This window comes from Marmota monax, unplaced genomic scaffold, assembly GCF_021218885.2.
Source record: "Marmota monax isolate L192 unplaced genomic scaffold, Marmota_monax_Labrador192_F-V1.1 WCK01_AAM20220418_F8-fsc00105, whole genome shotgun sequence".
Lineage (NCBI taxonomy): Eukaryota > Metazoa > Chordata > Mammalia > Rodentia > Sciuridae > Marmota > Marmota monax.
In genome coordinates, this window is record NW_026692947.1 from 6483317 (window position 1) to 6507840 (window position 24524).

The 24524-nt window shown below is 34.5% G+C and overlaps 1 protein-coding gene across 1 annotated transcript in view; it reads right to left on the bottom strand.

Annotated features, from left to right (window-relative positions):
* Positions 1 to 24524, bottom strand: part of Ints7 (integrator complex subunit 7) — a 70404-nt gene that overhangs the window by 16058 nt on the left and 29822 nt on the right. The window contains exons 8-13 of the mRNA XM_046452261.2: positions 16104 to 16221; positions 13285 to 13419; positions 10530 to 10627; positions 6663 to 6902; positions 4449 to 4586; positions 3209 to 3415 (exon numbers count right to left, since the gene is read on the bottom strand). Of these exons, the coding sequence (XP_046308217.1) occupies positions 3209 to 3415; positions 4449 to 4586; positions 6663 to 6902; positions 10530 to 10627; positions 13285 to 13419; positions 16104 to 16221 (936 nt within the window). The remainder of the gene's footprint in view (positions 1 to 3208; positions 3416 to 4448; positions 4587 to 6662; positions 6903 to 10529; positions 10628 to 13284; positions 13420 to 16103; positions 16222 to 24524) is intronic.

The window sequence follows — 24524 nt, forward strand, 5'->3', positions numbered from 1 at the left end:
TGGCTGGCAGAACTGTACCCATTAGCTAAATCCCTCTTTTCCTGTCCTATTATTTGTTATTTTTCTTCTTTGTGTCTTTTTCCCCACTTTTGTTTAAACATACGGAGTTAAATTATCTTAAATGTGCATATAATGCTATTTCACTGAATTTCTGATTTATAGAATATGGCGTATTTTCTAAATGAAGCTAGCTAAAGAAAATAATGAGGGTAAAAAGAAAATAACCTGATAAGTTCATAAAAAAAATACATGTAACAATCACATTAATATAAAATTCACCTGTTTTTTTTTTTGTTTGGTATAGGGGATTGAGCCCATGGGCACTTAACCACTGAGCCACATCTCCAGCCCTTTTTGTATTTTATTTAGAGATAGGGTCTTGCTGAGTTGCTTAGGGCCTAAGTTGCTGAGGCTGGCTTTGAACTCGAGATCCACCTGCCTGATCTGCTAGGATTGCAGGTGTGCATCACCACGCCCAGTAAAATTCACCATCTTAACCATCTTTAGGTATATACCGAGTATATTCATATTGTCATAAAATATCTACGGAACTTCTTCATCATGAGGAACTGAAAATTCTATACTCATAATCTCCCTTTCCCCCCTCCCAACCCAACAGTAACCACCATTCTACTTTCTGTTTCTATGTATTTGACTATTTTATTTTATTGTATTGTATTTTTTTATTTATTATTTATTAATATTTATTTATTTATTTTATTGTATTTTTATTCATTTATTTATTTTGCAGTGCTGGAGATCAAACCTAGGGCTGCGTGCATGCAAGGCAAGTGCTCTACCACTGAGCCAGACCCCCATCCCCCAAAGACTTTTTATAATTTTCCTTTCCCCTTCCTTTCCTTTTTGATGGATTGAACTCAGGGCACTTTACTGCTGAGCTACATACCCAGTCCTTTTTGTGTTTTTTTATAAGACAAGGTCTTACCAAGTTAGCCTAGGTTGGTCTCGAACTGCAATCTTCCTGCATCAGCCTCCGGAGAAGCCAGGGTCACAGCCATACTCCACCAACTATAATTTTATTTCTAAGAAGCCAGACAACTCTATTATTTATCATTATGTTGGGAAATTAAACACCCAATGTTGCTATGGGGTTCCCATAAGCACAGAATTTTGACCTCTGATTTATCTGAAGCAGGTGAAAAGCTGCTTCAGATAAATCACACCTTACCTTAAGCCTCCTCTTAAGGAATACCTTGTACAATCTCAGATTGTGATAGTTTATATCAGGAAGCAAATGAAGTCCATGTTCATATGAACTCAGAAAACTATTCAAAAAACTTCTCACTTGTCAAGTGAACAGATAAAAGAACAATTTTCAAAAAACCCTGAGAGTATAGTATAACCAGAAATGTGGGAATTTTCCAAGGACTCTAGGGATCCTACTGCCTTCTCCTCTAGACAATTCTGAAGTGGAAAATAATTTCTTTAACACCTGATCAACCCACCATGGGAGGGTCTCATCATGTTGCCCAGGCTGGCCTCAAATGATCTTCCTGCCTCAGCCTCCAGAGAAGGTGGAATTATAGGCATGAGTGCCAGACTCCTGTTTCTTTTTTAAATCTTCAAAGCACTGTGTTTGGTATATAGCAAATTCTTATAATCTACTGAATAAAAGAACTACACTTTAAAAAGGGAAAATCTGAGGCCCAATAACTTCAGGTTGCAGTGTGTTTATGGCAGAACTGAGACTTAAGGGTATCCTGTCTGTGAATCAAGTGCTTTCTTCCTATGTCAGAATTCAGTACTTAATTATTGCCAACCCTCATTAAATATACATACTTCACAAATCATTTAAAAGAGTATTAAACATTCAGCAGAACTTTCTATAAAATTAATTCTATCTATAACACTCTTCTGTAAGCCTCTTTCAGTTTTTATCATTTAATATAATGAATAATTAACAATTTTCTGCCCCACATAAACTAGAAAATGAAATAATTTTATTGATCTGAACCAATATTATAACCTCAAATATTCTGAAGCATTTATTAGCCTGATACAGCCAACAACAATCTATTCCCAGAATCATGATAGATGACACCACCCTTTAAATGGAGAGGAGGCTTAAGGTAAGGTGTGAGCTAAGCATGAGTGAGGCCCTGGGTTCAATCCCCAGCATCCACTTAAAAAAAAGAGAGAGAGAGAGAGAGAAAGGAGGGGAGCCTCTACATTCTTGTTAAATAGGTGTCAATCAGTTCTAGTGTAAAAACATAAAGGATACTTCAAAAAAATATGTGCCCCACAGTAGTCTGAACATAGTCTCTTTACTGTCTATTTATTCTTTGATCTCCTTTGAGGTATTTCTTCTGGGATGGCCCACCATTAAAAAATATTTTATATATGTTATAAATGTGTGTAAATAGGAACCAAAGTTTTAAGGTCCTGTCTCACTTACAACATGCAATTTTTAAAGTTGTATAACAATACTTCAAAAATGATTAATGTTGATTATATAAACTCTTTACTTTTAAGTGGAAAAAGTCCTTCATTGATGCAGAAAATGCTCATTTTATGGAATAGAAATAGGTTTTACTTAGGAATATGATTTAAAGAAAACAAGAAATATTAAAGGTTTTCCTTCTCTGCAACCCTTACACTTTCTTGGCAGAGAAAATAAAAATTACAGGTGACCAATTGTTAATTTGGATATCACACAGAGGTAAAAAGGGGCACACTAATCCTTGATAATTTCTTCTTTATCTATAAAGCAAGAAACTCACTGAGGATGCAGCTCAGTGAAAGAGAGCTTGCCTAGCATGCACAGGCTCTGGGTTCAATTCCTAGCGTCACAAAAGAAAGCAAAAAAGTCTATTTACTAAGCAAGTTAACTGCAAGGTATGAGATGAGGTTAGGAGTTTACGTTTGATGGTGGTATGCGTCAGGCTGAGATCTTATTAATGGAGTCCAGAGAGGAGGGATTCTGTCTCCATGCTATTTATCCTGAATTCAGCAATCCTTTTACATGTGGTACCTCACATTTTATAAAAACAGAACATACACTTTCATCAATCTATGAATTTTAAAAAGGGGACAGGGCTAAGGTTTATTTTCATGACCTACTTGTAAATTTGATATTGCCAGATATACATACCAGCAGTGATCTCTCAAGTAGTTAAAATAGAATAACCCCAAATAGAGAGAATTCTCACACAAATCATTATCACCAAGGGAAATTAAAAAGACTTACTGTTAAGGAGGCAATCCCTTTGTGGTAGAATTTTAAAGACTCAGCAATGCAAGAAAGTGCTGAACTGTAATTCTCCTCTTGCAACCCAGTAAGACACTGTTCTGCATGTGAGAACTCCTTCAAACTATTCAGCCAGAAGTAGAAGTGTTCTGAGGCAACCTGAGTCAGCAAACTCTGATAAAGCTCTCTGGCCATGTCATGATTACCCTGAAAAAGAAAGAAAGTAATAGAAGGGGCACATGATGAAGTTCTTGCATTTGAAGTTGATGCAGCAAGTCAAAGACAAACCCAAACTCTAGATAAGCTTGAATAAGCATTCCTCATATTATGTAATTTTTTTGAGATTCAGTCTGAATATTTCCTCAGAGAAAATATGCTGAGCTGCTTTTATGTAACATATGCCTTAAGTTCTTTACTAAAACAGTTCCAGTTTCAAAGAGAAAACAAATGCAATTAACTATAATCCAAGACGAGATCTTTAGTCTGAAATAGAAATATAGAAAGTATATGTACTTACTATATATATGTCATTCTGAATGAGCTATTATTTTGTGAAGTAAAAGGAACCCTGGGGGGAGGGGCAGTTGTAGGGGGGAATGTGAATACCATTCAATGCCTGGGGGTCAGGGATGCTCAATGTCCTGCAATGCTTTGATGCTTGGGTGGTTTGTTATAACAAAGAACATTATCCTGCCAATAGTGTTCCTCTCCCATGTGAAAAACAGTTTAAAACCTGAGAATGTATACTTCAATCACCCAGACAAATGCTTCTCAAAGTCTCTGGACCTAGATCCAAAGACTTCTGTACTACTTAACATTTATATTTCTTCTCAAAGAAAGTTAATAAAAATTGTTGGGCTTTTCATATCACTAAGAAAAGTACACTATATCACAACTTTCCTGCTTCTTTTAAAGAATGATAAGGTTGGGAAGAGACAGGGAAGAAAGATAATATATTGATAAAGGAGGCAGAAACAGTAGACATCATGAAAGTAGTATGAACAATCTATAGCCAGAGTTCGATTTTAATTTCCTCATAACACTGATAAACACCAACAACAAATACAGCATTCTGTTATGAGAAAGGTTAAAACTTCGGTCCTTTTCTTCATCATTCTTAGAACCTATGAGTAAAAATTACTTCAACCTTTATTTTCAGTTTTGATGACTAATAATCACAAGATATACAATATATGACTTGACAGTTCCCTCAACCCTGGTTACTCGGAAGAATACATACCATTCGGGAAGCCTGTCTGGCAATTCGGTACACAGTCCATCCATTGGAGACACTTTCAAGCTGCTGCTTAATTACTGCCTTTACTTCAGCAGATAATGCTTTCTGGCTGGCTACAAAAATCACAGTAGCCAAACTCACCTAACATTGAGCAAGAAGTAAGAAATTCATGTAATTTTGTCCAGTATCACAGATAACCTACCCAAGAGGGAAAAAATGAACTAGGGTTCATTTAAAAAGAATAAATTTGTTTTTCACTGACATTTATTTTTAGAATTTCTTTCTAAAGCCACTGAACTTCTGAAAGTAAATAATTAGAAACAATGTCCATTCATAAGGATAAATACAATCACAAAATGAGATCTCATACGTCAGTGAATTTCATAGTTATACTTATCAATATAGATGATTAGCAAAATTAGAAAACTGCAAAGGATTTCAGTAGTATAACATTTACATAGTTAAAATACACAAAGTAATACTACATATTACTTAGGGACATACATTTATCATGCATAGGAATGATAAATACCAAATTCAGGATGGTGGTTACCTCTGAGAGAAGAGAGATGCTATTAGGGTGCTTCAGCTGTATTGGTGATACTTTCTATAGATTCCTGGGTCTTACTCTGTCTTAAACCAGCTGATGAATGCAAGAGCTTTTATTGTATTATTCCTTAGATTTTTTTTCATAATTAAAAACTGCCTTCTGCCAGGCACAGTGCCACACGCCTATAATCCCAGTGATTTGGGAGGCTGAGACATGAGGATGTGAGTTCAAAGCCAGCCTCAGCAAAAGTGAGGTGCTAAGCAACTCAGTGAGACCCCATCTCTAAATAAAATACAAAATAGGGCTGGGGATGTGGCTCAGTGGTTGAGTGTCCCTAAGTTCAATCCACCAGAACAAATAAACAACAACAATAACAACAACAAAAACCTGCCTTCAAGTAGTACTTATAAAAAAGGGATTAAAAAACTTGAGTTTAAAATGCTACTTCAATAGAAAATAAATGTGACCAACTATCTATTGTTGATAGAAATGAAGATATTGTTAAACACATTGTGATAACTGCATGGTGTCATTTCCATGACCACTTCCATTTAGTCATCAGGGCAACATTTTCTGATAGCCAATGATGAGATGGGGGTCAGTCTTTTACTCAATGTCCCTTGAGGATCACTCATAAAACAGGCATGAATAAGTCATTGCTTTTTTCCAAGTTCTAGCTTCAGGTGAAGAGAAACAACATGGAGTGGTCCTCTTAGAGCTCTCATTTAATTTATGACTCTTCGGAATGTAGCCTACTCTAAGCCTCGGAGAACTTTCAATGAAAAATTATTTTATAAGCCTTTACAGCTTCTGTTGCTTTTCTAAGCACCCAAGTTTCCTAATCCCAAGTCTATAGAAGCCTAAATTGAATCCTAAACAGCTGTACAGGTCCTGTAATGGAAAATGGAATTTGGGTAAATTTATTGTCATTATTAGATTTCTAACATATTTTCTGAGGTGCAAAATAGTTTAGTTTATTATTTATTTGTGTAAGAAATTCATTTTCATTTCATCCTTTGTGATAAAAGAAAAACACAAGATTGAAGGCTTTGGCTAAAATAAGCTGACCTGACAGAGTTTAGGAAGAAAGTAATTTTAGATCTGAAGTAAACATGGCTTCCATGTCAAAAATGAAAACACACCTTGTGTATCCCTCATTTGAAATGCTTATGACTAAAAGTATTTCATTTTTTGGAATGTTTGCATAGATTTTACTGTTTGAGCATCCTTAATTGGAAATACTCTGAAATCTGAAACTTTTAAAGCAGTTTTGAACAGTTTCTGCTTACAAAGTTTTAGATTTCAGAAGAATTCAGGTTATGGATTTCTGGATTAGGGATGTTCAATTTGCAGAACAAAAAAATTCATCGTCAGGGCTGGGGTTATGGCTCAGCGGTAGAGCGCTCGCCTTCTATGTGCAAGGCCCTGGGTTCAATCCTCAACACCACATAAAAATAAATAAAAGTTATTGTGTACAGCTACAAAAAAAATATTAAAAAAAATTCATCGTACCCATTTTATACTGACTTCAGCACACTCTCAGTCTTTGATATTACTTTAACCTATTTGTTTCGTAAGGAAAGTCAATCAGTAGAGTTGACTTCTTAAACTAATTCCCCCCAGACTAGATCTTGTCATTCCAGAAGGTTTAAAAAAAGGCTGTTTACCAGAAGTTCCTGTTGCTTGTCTGTGGCTGATCGTCCGATCACCTTGTAGAGCTCCATGAGGTCACCAAGCATTCCATCGCCCAACACTGGCAGCTGCATGGCAATAGCTGCCAGGCAATGGCACATCAGGATCCGGGCAGCATCCTGAGCACTGTGCAACTGAGTTAGCAAGGTCTCAACCACTGACTGGCTAAGATGGGGCCTGCCCTTGGCCAATTTCACCATACAATTTAGAGCAATCTGCACACCAAAAAGAAAGTGGACTAGTTACTCTTTGAATGTAGTTAAGTAAAACTATAAAGAAAAGAAATTTGTATAAATTATTGATAAAAATCAAGGGGAATGTTTTTTACAGGCATAACTTTTTCTTCTTTTTTTTTTTAAAGAGAGAGAGAAAGAGAGAGAGAGAGAATTTTTAATATTTATTTTTTAGTTTTGGCGGACACAACATCTTTGTTTGTATGTGGTGCTGAGGATCGAACCCGGGCCGCACACATGCCAGGCAAGCACGCTACTGCTTGAGCCACATCCCCAGCCCCATAACTTTTTCTTCATAAGAAATGTGTGACACACTAAATCTCACATTGGGATTGTGAAGTATACCATATTTAAAGTAACAAGTCAGGACTGTATATCAATCTATCAACCGTTCACTTCAATCTAAGATCATTAAAAAAAAAAAAGACAAGATGCAGATCATAAGATCATAAGGAATAATGCTGAGAAGGTAAATATATGCCAACCATCACCATAATTGTACTGCTACTACTTTTCAAGAGCTGAATCAAAAGTGAGGTTTGTAAACTACCTATGCCTGCATTTCCCAGGAAGATTATAAAACTATAGATCCCTATCCCAAATTTAATGAGTTAATGTGCATGTGTGTGTGTGTGTATGTTGGGGTTACAATCTTAGAAAGATGCCCTCAGTGACTCTCATCCCACTGATGGGAGACAGGGGAGGGCTTTAGAGTTTCTCTCTCTCAGGCCTAGTTAATGATATCACTAATATCCCAGCCATGGAAATCCTTTCACTTTTTCATAGCCAAATGATTTTTTGTCAAGTTTCTAATAAATATCCACAACTGGTGTGGTGCTTGGAACATATGTGACAAAAGGCTGAAGTTCATCTTGCCCTTACTAGCTAGGTAGTTTTAAGCAGGTTACTTATCTCTCTGAATCTTAATTTTCTAATAAGAAGGAGACAAATTTCATGAAAAGAAATATATACAAAGACCTTCAACATAATAGACACTCTAACAAGTAATAACAATTATAAAATTCTAATACCTCCTCACTATCTATCTATAAAATCAATTCCAAGTTTTTAAGCATGATATTTGATTTTATCCATGATCTAGCTTGTTATGATTTGGATATGAGGCACCCACGCCCCAAAAAGCTCATGTGTGAGGCAATGAAGGAATATTCAGAGTGGAAAAGATTAGATTATGAAAACTGTAAACTAATCAGTGGATTCATTCATTTGCTGGATTAGTAACTATAAGCAGGTAGCTTGTGGCTAGAGGAAATAACCCATTAGATACATGCATTTGGGGTTTACATTTTGTCCCTGGAGCCTTGTGCTCTTTCTCTCTCTCTCTGCTTCCTGGCTACCACGAAACAAGCAGCTATCCTCTGCCATGCCCATCTGTCATCATGTTCTGCCTTACCTCAGTGCTTGGAGTAAAAGAACTGGCCAACCATGGACTGAACCTCTGTAACCATGAGCCAAAACAGACTTTTCCTGCTCTAAGTTGTTCTTGTTGGGTATTTTGGTTACAGTGAAAAAAAGTTAAGTGTACAATTACTTTTCCAATTTCCTATTATGTCATCTAGTCACAATGGGTTACTCACCATTCTTCCTATGTAACAGGTGAACTGCTGCTTTCAAGTCTTTTGTAACAGTGGTCCCTTGGGCTCGAATAATTTCCTTAATTACTAAAATTCTAATCTGTCTTTCAAGGGTCAACTCATATAACATCAACTCATTGAAGCCTTCTCTAATATTCTACATTAAAATAATCTCACTCCCAACTTTGTCCTCTCATTAGAATTGTTCCTTTGTTTATACACCAGAGATTTTGGTGTATTTGGCTTGGTACTATAGTCCCTTTTACGAATGTCAATATCCTACTCCAGTTGGGAAACTCCTCTAACACAGAGACCTTTCTTAATTATCTATGCCACTGTGTCAAGTCCAATGTTTTATGGAAACCTACAATCTTCAAAGGGATTTGTTTTTTGCTTTAAAATTTGTTTTAAATGTACTGATTCTAAGGAAAAAAATCCTCTCAGAATGTATTGTCAAACACACATGTTGTCTATTTCCTTCCTCCATCTCTACATCAACTATTATTAATGGTATTACCATTTTTAGTATTCATCCCTATGATCACATCACACCTTTTCTTAACATGCCAAATGAGTCAATGTCTCTTTCAAACCGTAACTTAAAGTTCTTATATTCTTCAATGTAAGTTCTAAAGTTCTCATATTCTTCAATGTACATCTAAAGTTCTTATATTTTTCAATATACATCTAACAGCTTTTACTTGTATTACCTATGTTTTTTCAATTACTAATTTTGCATCATCACAGATTATATTTCATGTTTCACTCCAATAACAGTATTTCATTTCACTTTTGAAAATCTAAAACATACCTAAAATAACTTTTTTACTTAAAGTGAAAATTCTTTTCTTTTTTTTTTTTTTTTGGCAGTACTGGATGCTTTACCATTGAGCTACATCCTTATCCCTTTTTATTTTGAGACATGGTCTCACTAAGTTGCCTAGGCTGCCCTTGAACTTGCAACCCCTCCTGCCTCAGCCTTTCTGGTCACTGGGATTACAGGTGTGCACTACCACACTGACCAAAAGTGAAAATTCTTAATGGTTATTCCCTTTGCTTATAAACTAGGGCTTCTATATTAAAAAAAAAAAAAAATGAATACTAATTAACGTGCTTGGCTATAGTCATTTCATCATTTTTTTGTGTGTTTATTATGGTTTAGCTATGAAGTGTCCCTCAAAAGCTGAAATGTTTAGACTCTGAGAGGTGTAACCTAATTAGAGAATTAACCCACTGATATGGAGTAACTGGGTGGTAACTACAGGCAGGAAGGGTGTGGCTGGAGATAACGGGTCACTAGGGGTGTGTCTTTGGGGTTTATATTTTGTTCTTGGTGAGTACAGTACTATCTATATGCTTCCTGGCTGTCATGTTATGAGTAGCTTTCCTCTGTTATGCCCTTCTGCCATAATGTTCTACAGCACCTTGGTCCCAGAGCTATGGAGCTGACCAACCATTATGGACTGGACCTCTGAAACCATAAGCCAGAATAAACTTCTCCTCCTCTACATTGTTCTTTTAAGGTGTACTGGCTATAGCAGCAAAAAATCTAACTAAAACTGTGGCCTCGTAAGTGTTACCTCAGATTAAAATTTCTAAGAGTCTGAGTTCTGCCTATTTAACTTTATAGTGTCTAGGACCATCTTTTGTGTCTATTACAACTTAATATTGACAGCTGATAACAAAATGGGCCAAGGCTATCAAAAGCCTGTTTTCAAAGTGAAGATCTAGGGCAAATGCTTGTTTAAACCAGGAGCTGACAAACTTGTTTGTTGGCCAAACTTAGTCTTCTGCCTATTTTATGTAAATAAAATTTTACTGGAACAGATATCCTCTCCTCACCTTAAACATTTTTTCCATGGCAGATTTTGCCCTATAGTGGCAAAACTGAGTACCTATGAGAGAGAGAGTGTATGGCCTTACGAAACTTAAAATAATTTGACCCTTTCCTGAAAGACTGCCACTCCCTAGTTTAGGCAATGAAAACAGGCATTATATTAAATGATATTTTCACCTTTAAAGTGGCCTGAGCACCTGGACTATCATCTTGACTACAAAGCACCAGAAGGGATTCCAGGCCAAAGACAGCATCTTGCTCCAATGCCACAAGATCTAGAAAAAAAAAGCACTAAGTTTTAGGGTGATTAAGTAGACAATCTCTCTCTCTCTCTCTCACACACACACACATATGACTAAGATACAGAAAATGCTTAAATGTGTAAAGCTAATCCTCCTTGAAAAAGCATATGCAGCATTATTTTTGAAATGTAAAGGCTATCTTCAGACTTCTTTTTTTCTACCACTTCATTGAAGATTATAAAAATATACACACTAAATCAAAAAGCTAAACCCATAAAGTTACAAATAAAGCAAAATTGAAATAGCACTGCCAGCTTAGCTAAGGAAAATACTAAGAATAGAAAAACTATGCAGTATATGTTAATCTTCCTAATCAGACATAAATTATGTAGATTGTCCACTTCCACCTCAGATATAATAGTTATCAGTTTCTGACAAATTAACCATTTTTATGAAGTAATGGTGACTCTACACAAACTTATTAATGTTTCCAGTCTGACCTTAAGGCACCACACCGTCCCCTTTGGTGCTTCACATATTAGCAGTACCTCTGCATCTTTTCATTACCATACAGCTACAATATCCCTGGAGGGTCTAGATTATCACAAATGAATTTTAATTGTATTTACATTACATTATATGTGATATCTGAGAACATACTACAGTCTTATATATTACATAGAAGAAGATATTTTTATTATGCCATAAATAAGATTGGTTTAAGTTATTCAAATCAAAACCAACATAAAATTTTATGAAATATTTTTGTTTTTGTGTTTGGTACTGGGGATTGAATCCGGGGGCACTTTACCACTGAGTTACATCCCTAGTCCTTTTTTTTTTTTTTTTTTTGGTACCAGGGATTGAACTCAGAGACACTCAACCACTGAGCCACATCTCCAGCCCTATTTTATATTTTATTTAGAGACACGGTTTCACTGAATTGCTTAGCACCTTGCTATTGCTGAGGCTGGCTTTGAACTCGCAATCCTCCTACCTCAGCCTCCCAAGCTGCTGAGATACAGGCATGTGCCACTGTACCAAGCCCCAATTCTTTTTATTATTATTATTTTTATTTTAGGACAAGGTCTAATTGCTGAAGTTCTCACTAATTTGCTGAGCTGGCCTCAAACTTGTCATCCTTCTGTTTCAGTCTCCTGAGTCACTGGGATTACAGGTATGAGCCATGTTGCCTGGCTAAGAAATGTTTCTTGAGTTAGTGTAGGATCTTGGCAAATAGTGTGAAAGACCAGGGAAGGTGGTGGTGCTAGAAAAATACAGGTACTATGGGGTTGGGGTTGTGGTTCAGTGGCAGAGCAACTTGCCCAGCATGCATGAGGCATGGGGTTCGATCCCTGGCACCATCACATTAAAAAATAAATAAATAAATAAACAAAATGAAGGTATTGTGTCTATCTACAACTAAAAAAATATTTTAAAAATTACAGGTACTAGAAATAAGCCGTTTTGAAGGCTAGGGGGATAAGAAGGGCTCCTGAGCTTGTACTCCTTAATAAAAATCAAAATAAGCACTGAAACAGGGTGTTCAAGATGCATTTTCTGTTCTTGAACATGGTCAAAAGTTAGAAACATAGGCTGGCGCTCAGTGGTAGAGCGCTTACTTAGCATGCATGAGGCACTGGGTTTGATCCTCAGCACCACATAAAAATAAACAAAGTAAAGGCATTCTGTCCATCTACAAATACAAAAAAAAAAAAAAAAAAGTTAGGAATATACAAAAAAGTGCGTAATTTTCTTTGCATGTCCTCATTGACTATATCAATCAGTTTAATACTACGTTTGTCTAGAAATGAGTTTTGTGAAAATTTAGTTCACAATCAGGCACAGTGGTGCACTCCTTTAATTCCAGTGGCCTAGGAGGCTGAGGCAGGAGGATTATAAATTCAAAGACAGCCTCAGCAACTCAGCGAGGCCCTATGCAACTCAGAAAGACCTGTCACTAAATAAAATATTTAAAAAGGGCTGAGGATGTGGCTCTCTCTGGGTTTAATCCAGGTACCAAAAAAAAAAAAAGAAAAAGAAAATTTAGTTCACACTGTTCTGTTAATTTACTTTGCTTCTAGTGAAATTACTTGTTAAACACCTTGATTAATTAAATAACCTTTCTAGGTTTCTGTATAAATGAAGATACTGTCTTATACCACTGAGGTAGAATTCTCAGCAATCCCTATCCACAACACCACACATGCAAAGGTAAACAGTGGGAGGAAAGAGATAATGCTCCTAAAACCAACCAACCAACCAACCTTCCTTCCTTCAAACCCAAGGGTGCCTTACCACTGACCTACATCCCTAGTCCTTTTTATTTTTTGAGACAGGGTCTCACTAAGTTTTTTAGGGCCTTGCTAAGTTGCTGAGGCTGGCCTCAAATATGTGTTCCTCCTGCCTTAACCTCCTCAATTGCTGGGATTACAGGCATGTGCCACTGTGCCTGGCCTTCCTAAAACCTTTCACTTTCACAATCTCAGTATCAAAGTCCTCAAATTTTTATTATTTTTCACAAGGACTAAGTAGCCTTGGGAAGCTTGCTCTAAGAACACTTTAGAAGGAAGCAACTATTGATCAAAGCACATAGGGTAAAAATAATAAGGTATTAAAAAACCAAACACAGAATTCTGCCCAAGCCCTAATCCAAAATTATATATAATATCAGTCTTGACCAAACTTACCCTTTTCTTGACAAGAAACAGTTATATTTGTTAGGACTCTTACTCCATGAGCTGCAATGCCCCTGTTGTTATGGTAACAGCACTCTTGGGCTAATTTGACTAAATCAGAAGATCTAGGGGAAGAACCCACATTTCCTGAACAAGTTGAAAAAAGCAAGACAGATTATAATTCATTCATATAGTTCAAAAGCGGTTCAGTTTATAAGTTCAGTTTAAGTTTAATGAGAAAATCCCTAACAATAAATTTGACAAAATTTTTTTACCTTGACCCCTATTGCCACCATTTCTCTTTACCCATCAAGGCACGTCAGGTATATGCTAGCAGTTTTGTAATGACTATGGTCTAAAATCAATATGACTTTCCCATAAAAATATTAATAAAAATTGACAGAAAAAGTATAAAATCCAAAACAACTATAGATAGTATCCTGGGAATTCTAAAGGAATTGGATTAAGATGGATGTCACTGTAGGATTCTTGTCAGATAAAACCACTCCTTGAAGAGAGCAAATATAGGAATTACTGAATACAGAGCTGGATCACGTGATTCAATACCCTATTTTTATAGAAGAAGTCAAAGATATTAAGTAGCCTGCCATCAAGGTCTATTTGTTACAAATGCGCTATTTTTGTGCTTTGTATCTTAAGTTCTATGCTACAAATTGCAGCAACTTTTTAAATTCACATTTCAAATTCTGCTATGGAGGGCTGAGTTGTGACTATTTTAATTTACAGGAGAGAAGATCCCAGTTATAACTGGATGAGCTTCAAGAGGAATAAGGAGATTTAAGCTTGTTTATCTTATTAGAAGAATTTGTCATTCTTGTCTTAATTTCCTCTGCTTATTTCTCCATGACTCTTGTCAACTTCAACCTTGTTTTTCATACCAAAGGTAACCATGTTTTTTGAGATTGACAGGAACACTATTAATAATAATTAATTACAATAGGTATAAACCAAGATTACCCTAGACAGTGTTGTTACATGGTCATCTTATTGATTTCTAGTTTAACACAAAAATATTAGCTTAGGTAAAACTCTCAGTGCTTTTAAGATAAGCAAAATGTTAGAAAGATGAAAGTATATATTCTTATTTTAAATTATGAGAATTGTATTTTCTCTAATTTTCTTGCTCATGTGATAAAGACAATGCAGATTCCTCTATAAATTTGCAAACATGTTTTATAAATTGCTTTTTTCTTTTTCTCCTTATTAATAATCCCCATAGAAAACTTGAAAAAGGTAGGAAAATTCAAGGAAGAAAACAAAATCTTCCCAAATCCCACAAATCAGCAAGAACTTACTGTTAACATTTTAAAGAATAAGATTATTGTAATAATTTTGAGTTATTTAGAAATAATTTTCTAAGATTAAAAACACAGTTCTAAAGGCACAACAAATAGTAGAAAAGATTAGTGAGAAAAAAGTCCCCCTCATCCACCTAATGCTACCAATTTCTTAGGTTATTATTTGCAAGCATATTTATTCCTTTCTTTTCCCTTTTTTATCCACTATTCTACACCTTACTATAATTTTCTTTAAGTATTATCAAGACTGTTTCACGCCATATTTCTTTTTAATAAATTGCACGGATTTCTATTGCAATAATATATTGTAATTTCTTTAATGAATACCTTATTGACAGACATTTTTATGATGCTCCACCAATGCACAATATTTTGCTATTACATGAATGAATCTATAAATGATATTGTGTATATAATTTCTTTTCTTTTCCTCCTTCCTTTTTCTTTCTTTCTTTTTGGTACTACTGATCTCATTCTGGAGACACAGCAACATATCTTCCCTACTTCTTACTACTGCTCCAAATTTAGTCTGTGGCATGGGAATGATTAATTAAATTCAGGCCACAAATGTGCATATTAGCTGTTAAGGGAGGCGTGGCAATAGAATATCAGGTCTTTTTAGCTTCCTAGTAAGACTAATATGGCAGGAAATTTCCTTTACTCAATAAAATCATCATATGCAGCCATAAAAGGACAAATAAATGTACATTACAGTTCTTTAATTATTTCAGTTCAAATTAACTGACTAGAAAAGGAAGCAAAAGAGATTTCACAACATTTTCATTAGAACAACAAAGAACTGTAGCCTTAAGTCTGTTAGGTAAACAGGTTCCTCACTGAGTATTAATAAAAGCGTTTTAGAGTTAATAACTGTGAATAAGCAACTAGAAAAGCATTATTGAACTGTAATAAAATTTTAATCATCTTCCAGAGATATAATTTACACCTACAAGGAAGCATATGACATTTGTTTTTAAAATTCACCCCCCGTTGGCCTTTGAAATGTACTTAAATTAAAGGGAATTTTGAGTCAGAGACATAAAAGCAAATCACCTATTTTAAGCATCCTCAAAAACATTGTTTCACTCGAATATAATTCAAAAAGGACAAATCAGAGAAGTAGTATCTGTGAGTTAAGATGAAGGAGGCAAGATTTTATTTTCATAAATATTAGTTAAGAAATCATTTTCAGGGCTGGGGATGTGGCTCAAGCGGTAGCGCGCTCGCCTGGCATGCGTGCGGCCTGGGTTCCATTCTCAGCACCACATACAAACAAAAATGTTGTGTCCGCCGGAAACTAAAAAATAAATATTAAAAAAAAAATTCTCTCTCTCTCTCCCCCTCTCTCACTCTCTCTTTAAAAAAAAAAAAAAAAAGAAATCATTTTCAAATAAATCACTAGCATACAAAGGAGTATGAGACTAAAACCTTCCCAGATTTAAAACTTCACAGAGGAAACAACTTGAGACATAAACACAGATAAAAGACTTAGCCACATTATCTCTTCCTTACCTGGAGCTAAACTAAAGTACTGTTTGATGGCAATAGTCCCTGATAGTGTGGAAAGGACAGACAACATCCCCAGCTTTAAGCTGTCATAAGGAGTCTGGAGAGCACATTCACAGAGTGCCTGAAATGTGAAGAGAAACAAACACAGAATTTGAAATATCAATATACCTCTAAACTGTCAACTCCATTTAAATTTTCTAGCTTTTAGAAAAATCATACAAAAGGAATTTTATCCATGATTAAAAAACTTAGGTCAAACAGCCAAAATCCTTAGAGAAGCCTAAGGAGACATGAAAACTAAATATAATGTAGCATCGCAAAGACTCTAGGTAAAAACTAAAGGAACTTGAATAAAAGATATACTTTAAATAATAATAATAATAATAACAATAATAATAATAATAATAATAAAAACATTGTATTAGTATTGGTTCTTTTGTGTGTGTGTGTGTGGGGGGGGGGGGTACTGGGGATTAAACCCATGGCCTTATGCATGCAAGGCAAACACTCTACCAACTGAGCTATATCTCCAGTCCAGTATTGGTTCTTTTATAACAAGTGTACCATATTACTATAAAAATGTCAACAATAGGGGAAACTGGGTGTAGTGTATGTGTACTATTTTCTTCACTTTTCTATAAATGCAAAACTATTATAAACCATTTTATTTACCTAAGATATATGTTATGTATGTGTATTTAAAAACATCGAGTATGTGACCACTCTATCTAATTTTTAAATAAGTACAGCTATCCTTCATTTCTAGTCATTTACTCTATTCCTAACTGTAATTGTATGAAGTATTAACTAAAAACTAAATGTCAGTTTTTCTTTCATTGCAGTGAACTATGGATATATGCTCATAGCATGGTGACTCTTGCCTAGCCTGTGTGATAGGACTCTGCATAACATGACTATATGCAATACAGTGGAACGATTTCCGTGTAAAATGAGGCTAATTCCATGCTCCCACAAAGGCAGAGTTTCAGAAAATGAACAAAACTTAAAGTCTAGGGGAAAATAAAAAATAAAATTTTGGAAATGGTTAAATTAACCAATAAGTTTAGTAAGATTAATTAAAACACCAACAAAATTTTGGAGGAGATTTGATTCCAAAGAGCACATGGAAAAATTAAAATCAGAAAATATCCAGATAAAAATCTGGAAAGCAACAGAGTCAAATATACATTAGAATTTAATATATAATAATGGCATTTCAAATCAGAAGGATCATTGAATTTGAAGGACAATTGGTCAGTCACTTCAGTAAAATAAAACTAAATCTGTTTAGGGTTAATAAAAGAAAAAAAAAACAGAACTGTAAAAAATGCTAGGCATTAACATGGAAAAACAAAAAGTAAAAAGATAACTGACAAAATTGGAAAAAAATTATATCACATAAGATCAATAAAAGGTCAATAACCACACACAAAAAGTTCTTATTAATTAATAGGCAAAATCCAATAAAAATCAGCAATTCACAGAAATAACTTATATATAGGCTTTAAAAGTAAGATGTTTAACCTAATTCATATTTTCAAAAATTTAAAGGAAGTATTGCTTTTCAGATGGATCAAGGTTAATGCATAACACTGAAGAGTATGGGGAAGTAGGTACTTTCACACATTACTGATAAAGGGTAAAATGGTGTAAACTGCATTGATGGATATTTGGCATTAACTCTCAAAAGTTTAAAAATACATATTATTGAACTCAGCAATTCAAAAATTTATGTTCACAAAGGTAATTTTTTTTTTCTTTTACTTTCTTCCTTTTTTTTAGTACTGGGGATTGAACCTAGGGACACTTTTTACCACTGAGCTACATATTCTGTCTGCCCCCTGCCACGTCTTTTTTTAAACAGGGTTTCATTAAGTTGCCTAGGAGCCTTGCTGAATTGCTGAGGCTGGCCTCAAATTTGCGATTCTCCTGTCTGTCTCCTGGGTCACTGGGATTACACACCTACACAAAGGTTAATTTTACAAAATATTCAATGTAGCAATGTTAACAGTAACAGTAAAAATTATTGAAAGTTAGAAGCAACTCATAACCTCCATCAATGGAGGACTGGTAGTATAAAAGCAATACTATGTAAGTAAAAAAAAGTAATAGCTCTACCTGCTAATATGAGACAATTTCCAAGATACAGTAAGTGGCAAAAGGTTCAGAACATGCATGTGGTATATTTTCATTTGCACAGATAAAAAAGATGTACAAATTCTTGCATATGGGTAAGATTAGGAGGATATACAGATAAACTTATATTTAATATTACTCACTGTAATACTTTGAACTCTAGGAATTTATCATGTGCATGTATGCATATTTTTCAATTGAAAGAAAAATCTAATTAACAACAAAAATGGCAGCAGCAATAAAAACCATCATGGAAGGAATAGATCTTAAAGAAGCAGGGGATTTGTAGAAATGGAAAAGGAAGACAGTCTAGGTAATGCAAACAATTAAGCCAGAATATAGAGTGTTTATTTGTGTCCAAGAGGAAATATGTTCAAAATGGATGGAAGCTGAGAGAGAGAAAATTAAGTCAGATTAGGAGGCTCTTGAATGCCAGGCACAGTAACTTCAGCTTGATGAAAAACGATTAAAGGAAGCCATGGAGAGGAATGATGACAGAGTTAGGGAAGAGTACTCTGGCAATGGGAAACAACATAAGTTCACAAGAGAATTGAAAGCTAAGGAGGACAATCCATAGACTATGGCAGTAATTCCAGCAGGTAGTGAAGATGGCCTGAGTTAGATAGAGTTCAGTAGGTAGTAAGAATGATCATTAGAAGATAAGTATGAGATATTTTACATTGTTTTTTTCTTGTGATGCTGGGGATCAAACAGAGGGCCTTGTGCATACTAAAAACACATTCTATCAATGCACCACACTCCCAGCTAGTGAGAAACATTTAAAAGATAACAAAATAGAATGAACAAGAAGCATTCAATGGTGATTATAAAATTTCAAATCTGGTGACCATATAATGTTGATTCTATTTTATAAAGACTGAAAATTTATGAAGTAAGTCAATTATAGAGAAAATAAGATATTAAGTCTAAGAAGAAATATTCATCAGGCATTTGGAAACTAAGATATAACAGATATTTAGTTGGAAGACTCACATCAGAATTTTGGCTCTGCCATTTGCCATCTCTTTGATTAGAGCCAATTAACTGAAATCTTTGAGTCTCAACTTCTTTGTCTATAAAATGGGATAAATGTAAGAATTGCAGGTTTTCATATAAAATATCTGTGAAAAAAATAGGCAAGAAATTAGATTTTGATAGCCAATGGGTAAAAATGCTGTAGAGATGGAAGAACAGTAGGTGAGAATATATTTCATTCTATACTTTTTTGTAGCTTTGGAATTTTGACTACATAAATGCACCGGCATCAGAACTTTGAATTTGGGCTGGGGATGTGGCTCAAGTGGTAACGCGCTCGCCTGGCATGCAAGGGGCGCTGGGTTAGATCCTCAGCACCACATAAAAATAAAGATGTTGTGTCCACCGAGAACTAAAAAATAAATATTAAAAAATTCTCTCTCTCTTAAAAAAAAAAAAAGAACTTTGAATTAAACTTAAAGTAGGGGCATTTGTTGTCTGAAAGGTTTTTATATAGTCACTGAAAGTTGTACTTTGCAACCTATACAAGCTACTATATTAGAGAGCAATGAAGAAGCTGAACTAAAAGGACTAAATATATGGTTGGAGGATCCACATACTGGCATTATAAGAGGTCATTAGAATGACAGAGAATAAATGGAAGAATGCAGGCCAAGAATTCAACTCCCGAGGAGAAGGAACAGTGAGAAAAAACACAGAGAAGATACAGCTTAGACCATAAAGAATGAGTGAAGACAGTTAAATGCCAAAGAAGCCAAAAGAAGGGCTAGATTGACAGTGTCACATGTACCAAAAATACAAGATGATAAAGGGAAGAAAAAGTCTTTGGTTTTAGCTTAAGAACACATCTAAAGGCAACTGTATAAAAGGAATAGTAGAGTATGGAGAAAATAAAGCAGCTACAAATGCTGTTTTTTGAAGTTCAAAAGAAAGCACTTTTTGCTGGGCATCCTGGTACAGGCCTATAATACAAGAGGCTCAGGAGGCTGAGGCAGGAGGATTTCAAGTTCAAGACCAGCCTGAGCAACTCAACGAGGCCCTAAACAACTGCATGAGACCCTGTCTCAAAATAAAAAATAAAAAGGGCTTGCTTAAGTGCCCTTGGGTTCAACTCCCAGTATCAAAAAGAAACAAAAAAAACAAGTACTTTTTAAAGAAAGTGACCAAATTATATTGTTATATTGTGTGCATGTACAAATATGTAAAAATGACTCCCACTATTATATATACTTAGAGTGAACAAATAAAAATCCAAAAAATAAAAGTAATTATTAGTTAATGCTATATTTTAATTTATTAACTCAAATGCTGAGGCCATTTCTATTTGTTCATTTTTTTATTGCCTAAACTGTCCTGCCTTGTATTGTCAATTAGCTTGTGAGTTAGGACTAAAATCAAATAGCCCCAGAAATTAGGGACTGTATCCTGTATTTATGTACCAAAATTATGTCTGACATGATCTGTATATAACTGAAACTTATCTTTTTGTGACTATCAGGAAGGTAAATGAGGTAATTTATATAAGATGATGATGATAATAACCTTTTTTTTTTTAAAGAGAGAGAGAGAGAGAGAGAGAGGGAGAAATTTTAATATTTATTTTTTAGTTTTCGGCAGACACAACATCTTTTGTTTTGTATGAGGTGTTGAGGATCGAACCCGGGCCGCATGCATGCCAGGCAAGCGCGCTACCGCTTGAGCCACATCCCCAGCCCCAATAATAACTTTTAAAAAAGAGAAATTTTAATATTTGAAAAAAATTAGAAAGGCTAGGGATGAAGCTCAATTGGTAGGGTGCTTGCCTCGCATGCACAAGGCCCTGGGTTCGATCCTTGTACCACAGAAATAAATAAATAAGAATAATTAGAAAAATCTCATGGTAAAATTACTTACAATGTTATCTTCTTATTTCTGTCAGATAGCATACTACTAGGTATCTAAAAGTACCTAATGATTTCAAGATTCACTGATTCAAATAAGTAAGTTTAACAGAGCAAATCATGAAGTGCTCAAGAGATGGCACATCAATCATACTTCGAATGATGAAATCTGGTTCAAGTTTCTGTTTCAAGGACATTACCTATAACAGAATTATTTTTACTATGACCATTTTTCGTATCAACAACAACAAAAAAAGACTAGCTCTTCAAATAGAGTCCCCTTTCTCATTTACCACCACTGTCTTCCTCATGAACTATCTGGTCTAAATTTCTGTCTCTGTTGGCTTTACTCACTGCTCAATCAGAAGCCCTGGCCTGAATTGCTGTTTTCTAGGTCAGTCTCTAAACAGGGGCTTCTTCTCTACCCTAGAATCAGACTTGCCGCTAGGGATGTGTTCCAGAAAAAAGCCTATAACCTTTAAAGTTTAAAGGGGGGAAAAATACATACACATACACACACGTATGTTTGAAAGTATTCTGTCAGAGACAGTGAATTTTCTATGTTTACATTGTATTAACTACAAAGAAAAAGATTATTAAAAGAACTAATTAAAAGATCTCCTAACTTGTCATTCCTCTTAGTACTGGGTAAGGTATAAATCAGAAACTCTCAAGAGAGATAATGCCAAAAATAAAATTATATCTTTCAGAATATCCACAATAAACTTAAAAAAAAGTTTGCTTTGTAACAGAAGCTGCATAAGTCAATATCCCCTTCAGATGAGACTATGCAATCAGAATATTGTAAACTAATAATACAGACTAATACCAACTACTTATTTTAGCAAGGCATCAAAAATAGCCAAAGGAAATTATAAACACATTAAAAATACTTTAGTTCTGATGAACTTATTCTATTTTTGACTACATTAATAATAAGACAATACTTGGGCCTTCATTTAGGCCTCTTCTTTCTTTAGGCTTTTAAAACACTCAGAATGAAAGTCTTATGTTTAATAAGATATGTGATTCCACATGGAATTTATAAAACTAAGCATTAAAAGCAGCAACGAAGGGCTGGGGATGTGGCTCAAGTGGTAATGCGCTCGCCTGGCATGCACGGGGCGTTGGGTTCGATCCTCAGCACCACATAAAAATAAAATAAAGATGTTGTGTCCACTGAAAACTGAAAAATATTTTTAAAAATTCTCAAAAATTTTTTTTAAAAAGCAGCAATGAAATGGACACAATTTGATCTTGAAATACCAAAACTCAAAATCAATTAGCAATGATTAAGATTAGTTGAGAGGAAGGAAGAAAGGAAAGAAGTAGGGAAGGATGGAAAAGCCCTAGAAGTACAGTTACTCTTGGTAATTATGAGTAAAATTCAAATTTAAAACTAACACATTATTACTTTATAAGGCTTAAATCATTACAACGGTTCTCTCTTGAAGTATTTCAGTATTTTCAAAACATACTTTCCCCCTTTAAAAATGTTATTTGACTATATCCATTTAATTAAAATCAATAGACTAGTGTTTCTGCTACAATGGGAAAAAAAATTCTTTGTAGGAGAAATAAACATTTAAAAAAACATGTTCAATAAAAAACAAAAACAAATAAAAAGCCACAAGATAAATTAGAATTAAAAATTTCAAGATAAAGGAAGATGTGGCATAAAAAAATGAAGAAATAGCTGTGAAATCAACAAAATAATTATGTTTAAAAATACCATCAATGTGGTTGTGGAATTCAATGAAAAAAATTATTATAAAAAAACTTGCAGTATAAAAAATGATTTGGAAATTAAATTCCAGAGTATTTTAATAAGACACAGGGGTAAAGGAGATTAAGGGAATAGAAAAAGGAGAATTTCAGTCTGCTAAAATTTGTAACATTTCAACTACCAAACTTTTCATTCTTAATGTTAATAGAGATGCATAGGTTCTTATATTTATATACTGAATATAGAGGTAGGTAAAACAAATATAGTACGTTTAATTAGCATACTAAAATGTGTTCATTCACTTGGGGAGAAAAAAAAAAACAAAACTTGATCAAAACAGGAGAAAAAAGCAATGAACAAAGGAAACAAAGAATTACAAACAGCATAAAATAAGATGAAAGAAAACCTGTTAAATAAATATAAATAAGATATGTTACATTTTTAAAAGACTTGGATTTAAGTCAAAAGAGGTAAAACTATAAAGGATCAGAATTAAATGACAGAGGGGGGAGGAAAATAAAATTGGCAAAGACTTGAGAGACATGCAAAGAAAAAGAAACAAGTGGCAATAATAATAACATACAAATAATTTGAAAACAAAGTTCTAAGTAGGTCAGAGGAAACTTTACTGATAAAAGTCCTATTTGTGGAATGAATCTAACCAAGATGATAAAAGACTTCTATGATGAAAACTATAGGACACTGAAGAAATTGAAGAAGACCTCAAAAGATGGAAAGACCTTCTATATTCATGAATAGGCAGAATTAATATTGTTAAATGGCCATACTACCAAAAGTAATATACAGATTCAATACAATTGCCATCAAAATAACAATGACATTTTTCACAGATCTAGAAAAAAACAGTCCTAAAATTCATTTGGAAGAATAAAAGACCCAGAATAGACAAAGCAATGCTAAGCCAGAAAAGCAATGTTAGAGGCATCACAATACCTGTCTTCCAATTATCCTACAAAGTTATAGTAACAAAAATTGGATGGTACTGGCATAAAAACAGACACATAGACCAATGATACAAGAGTTAATAAATGAGACAGCATCAAATTAGAAGACACAGAGATCAACCCACAGATAGTCATCTGACCGTGACAAAAATATATACTAGAGAAAAGACAGTCTTTTTAACAAATGGTACTGGGAAAACTGGTTATCCACATATAGAAGAATAAAAGTAGACCCTTATCTCTCACCCTGCACAAAAATCAACCCCCCAAAAAAACAAAAAAACAAAAATCAACCCAAAATGGATTAAAGACCAAGGAATTAGAGCAGAAACAATGTAACTCCTAGAAGAAAACATAGAATCAACATTCCAGCTTTTAGGCACATAAAAGGGACTTTCTCAACAGGACCTTTAAACCTCAGGAAATAATGCCAAGAGTTAATAAATGAGACAGCATCAAATTAAAAAGCTTCCACAGAGCAAAGAAAACAATTAGGAATATGGAGAGAACTCAGAGAATGGAAGAAAAATCTTTGCTAGATATTAATCCTCTGTCAGAAGAGTAGCTATCTAGAATATATAAAGAGCTCAAAAACCTCTACACCAAAATATCAAATAATAAACGGGCAAATGAATTAAACACACACTTCTCAAAAAAAGAAATACAAATGGCCAACAAATAAAAATGTTCAACATCATTAGCAATTAGGGAAATGCAAATG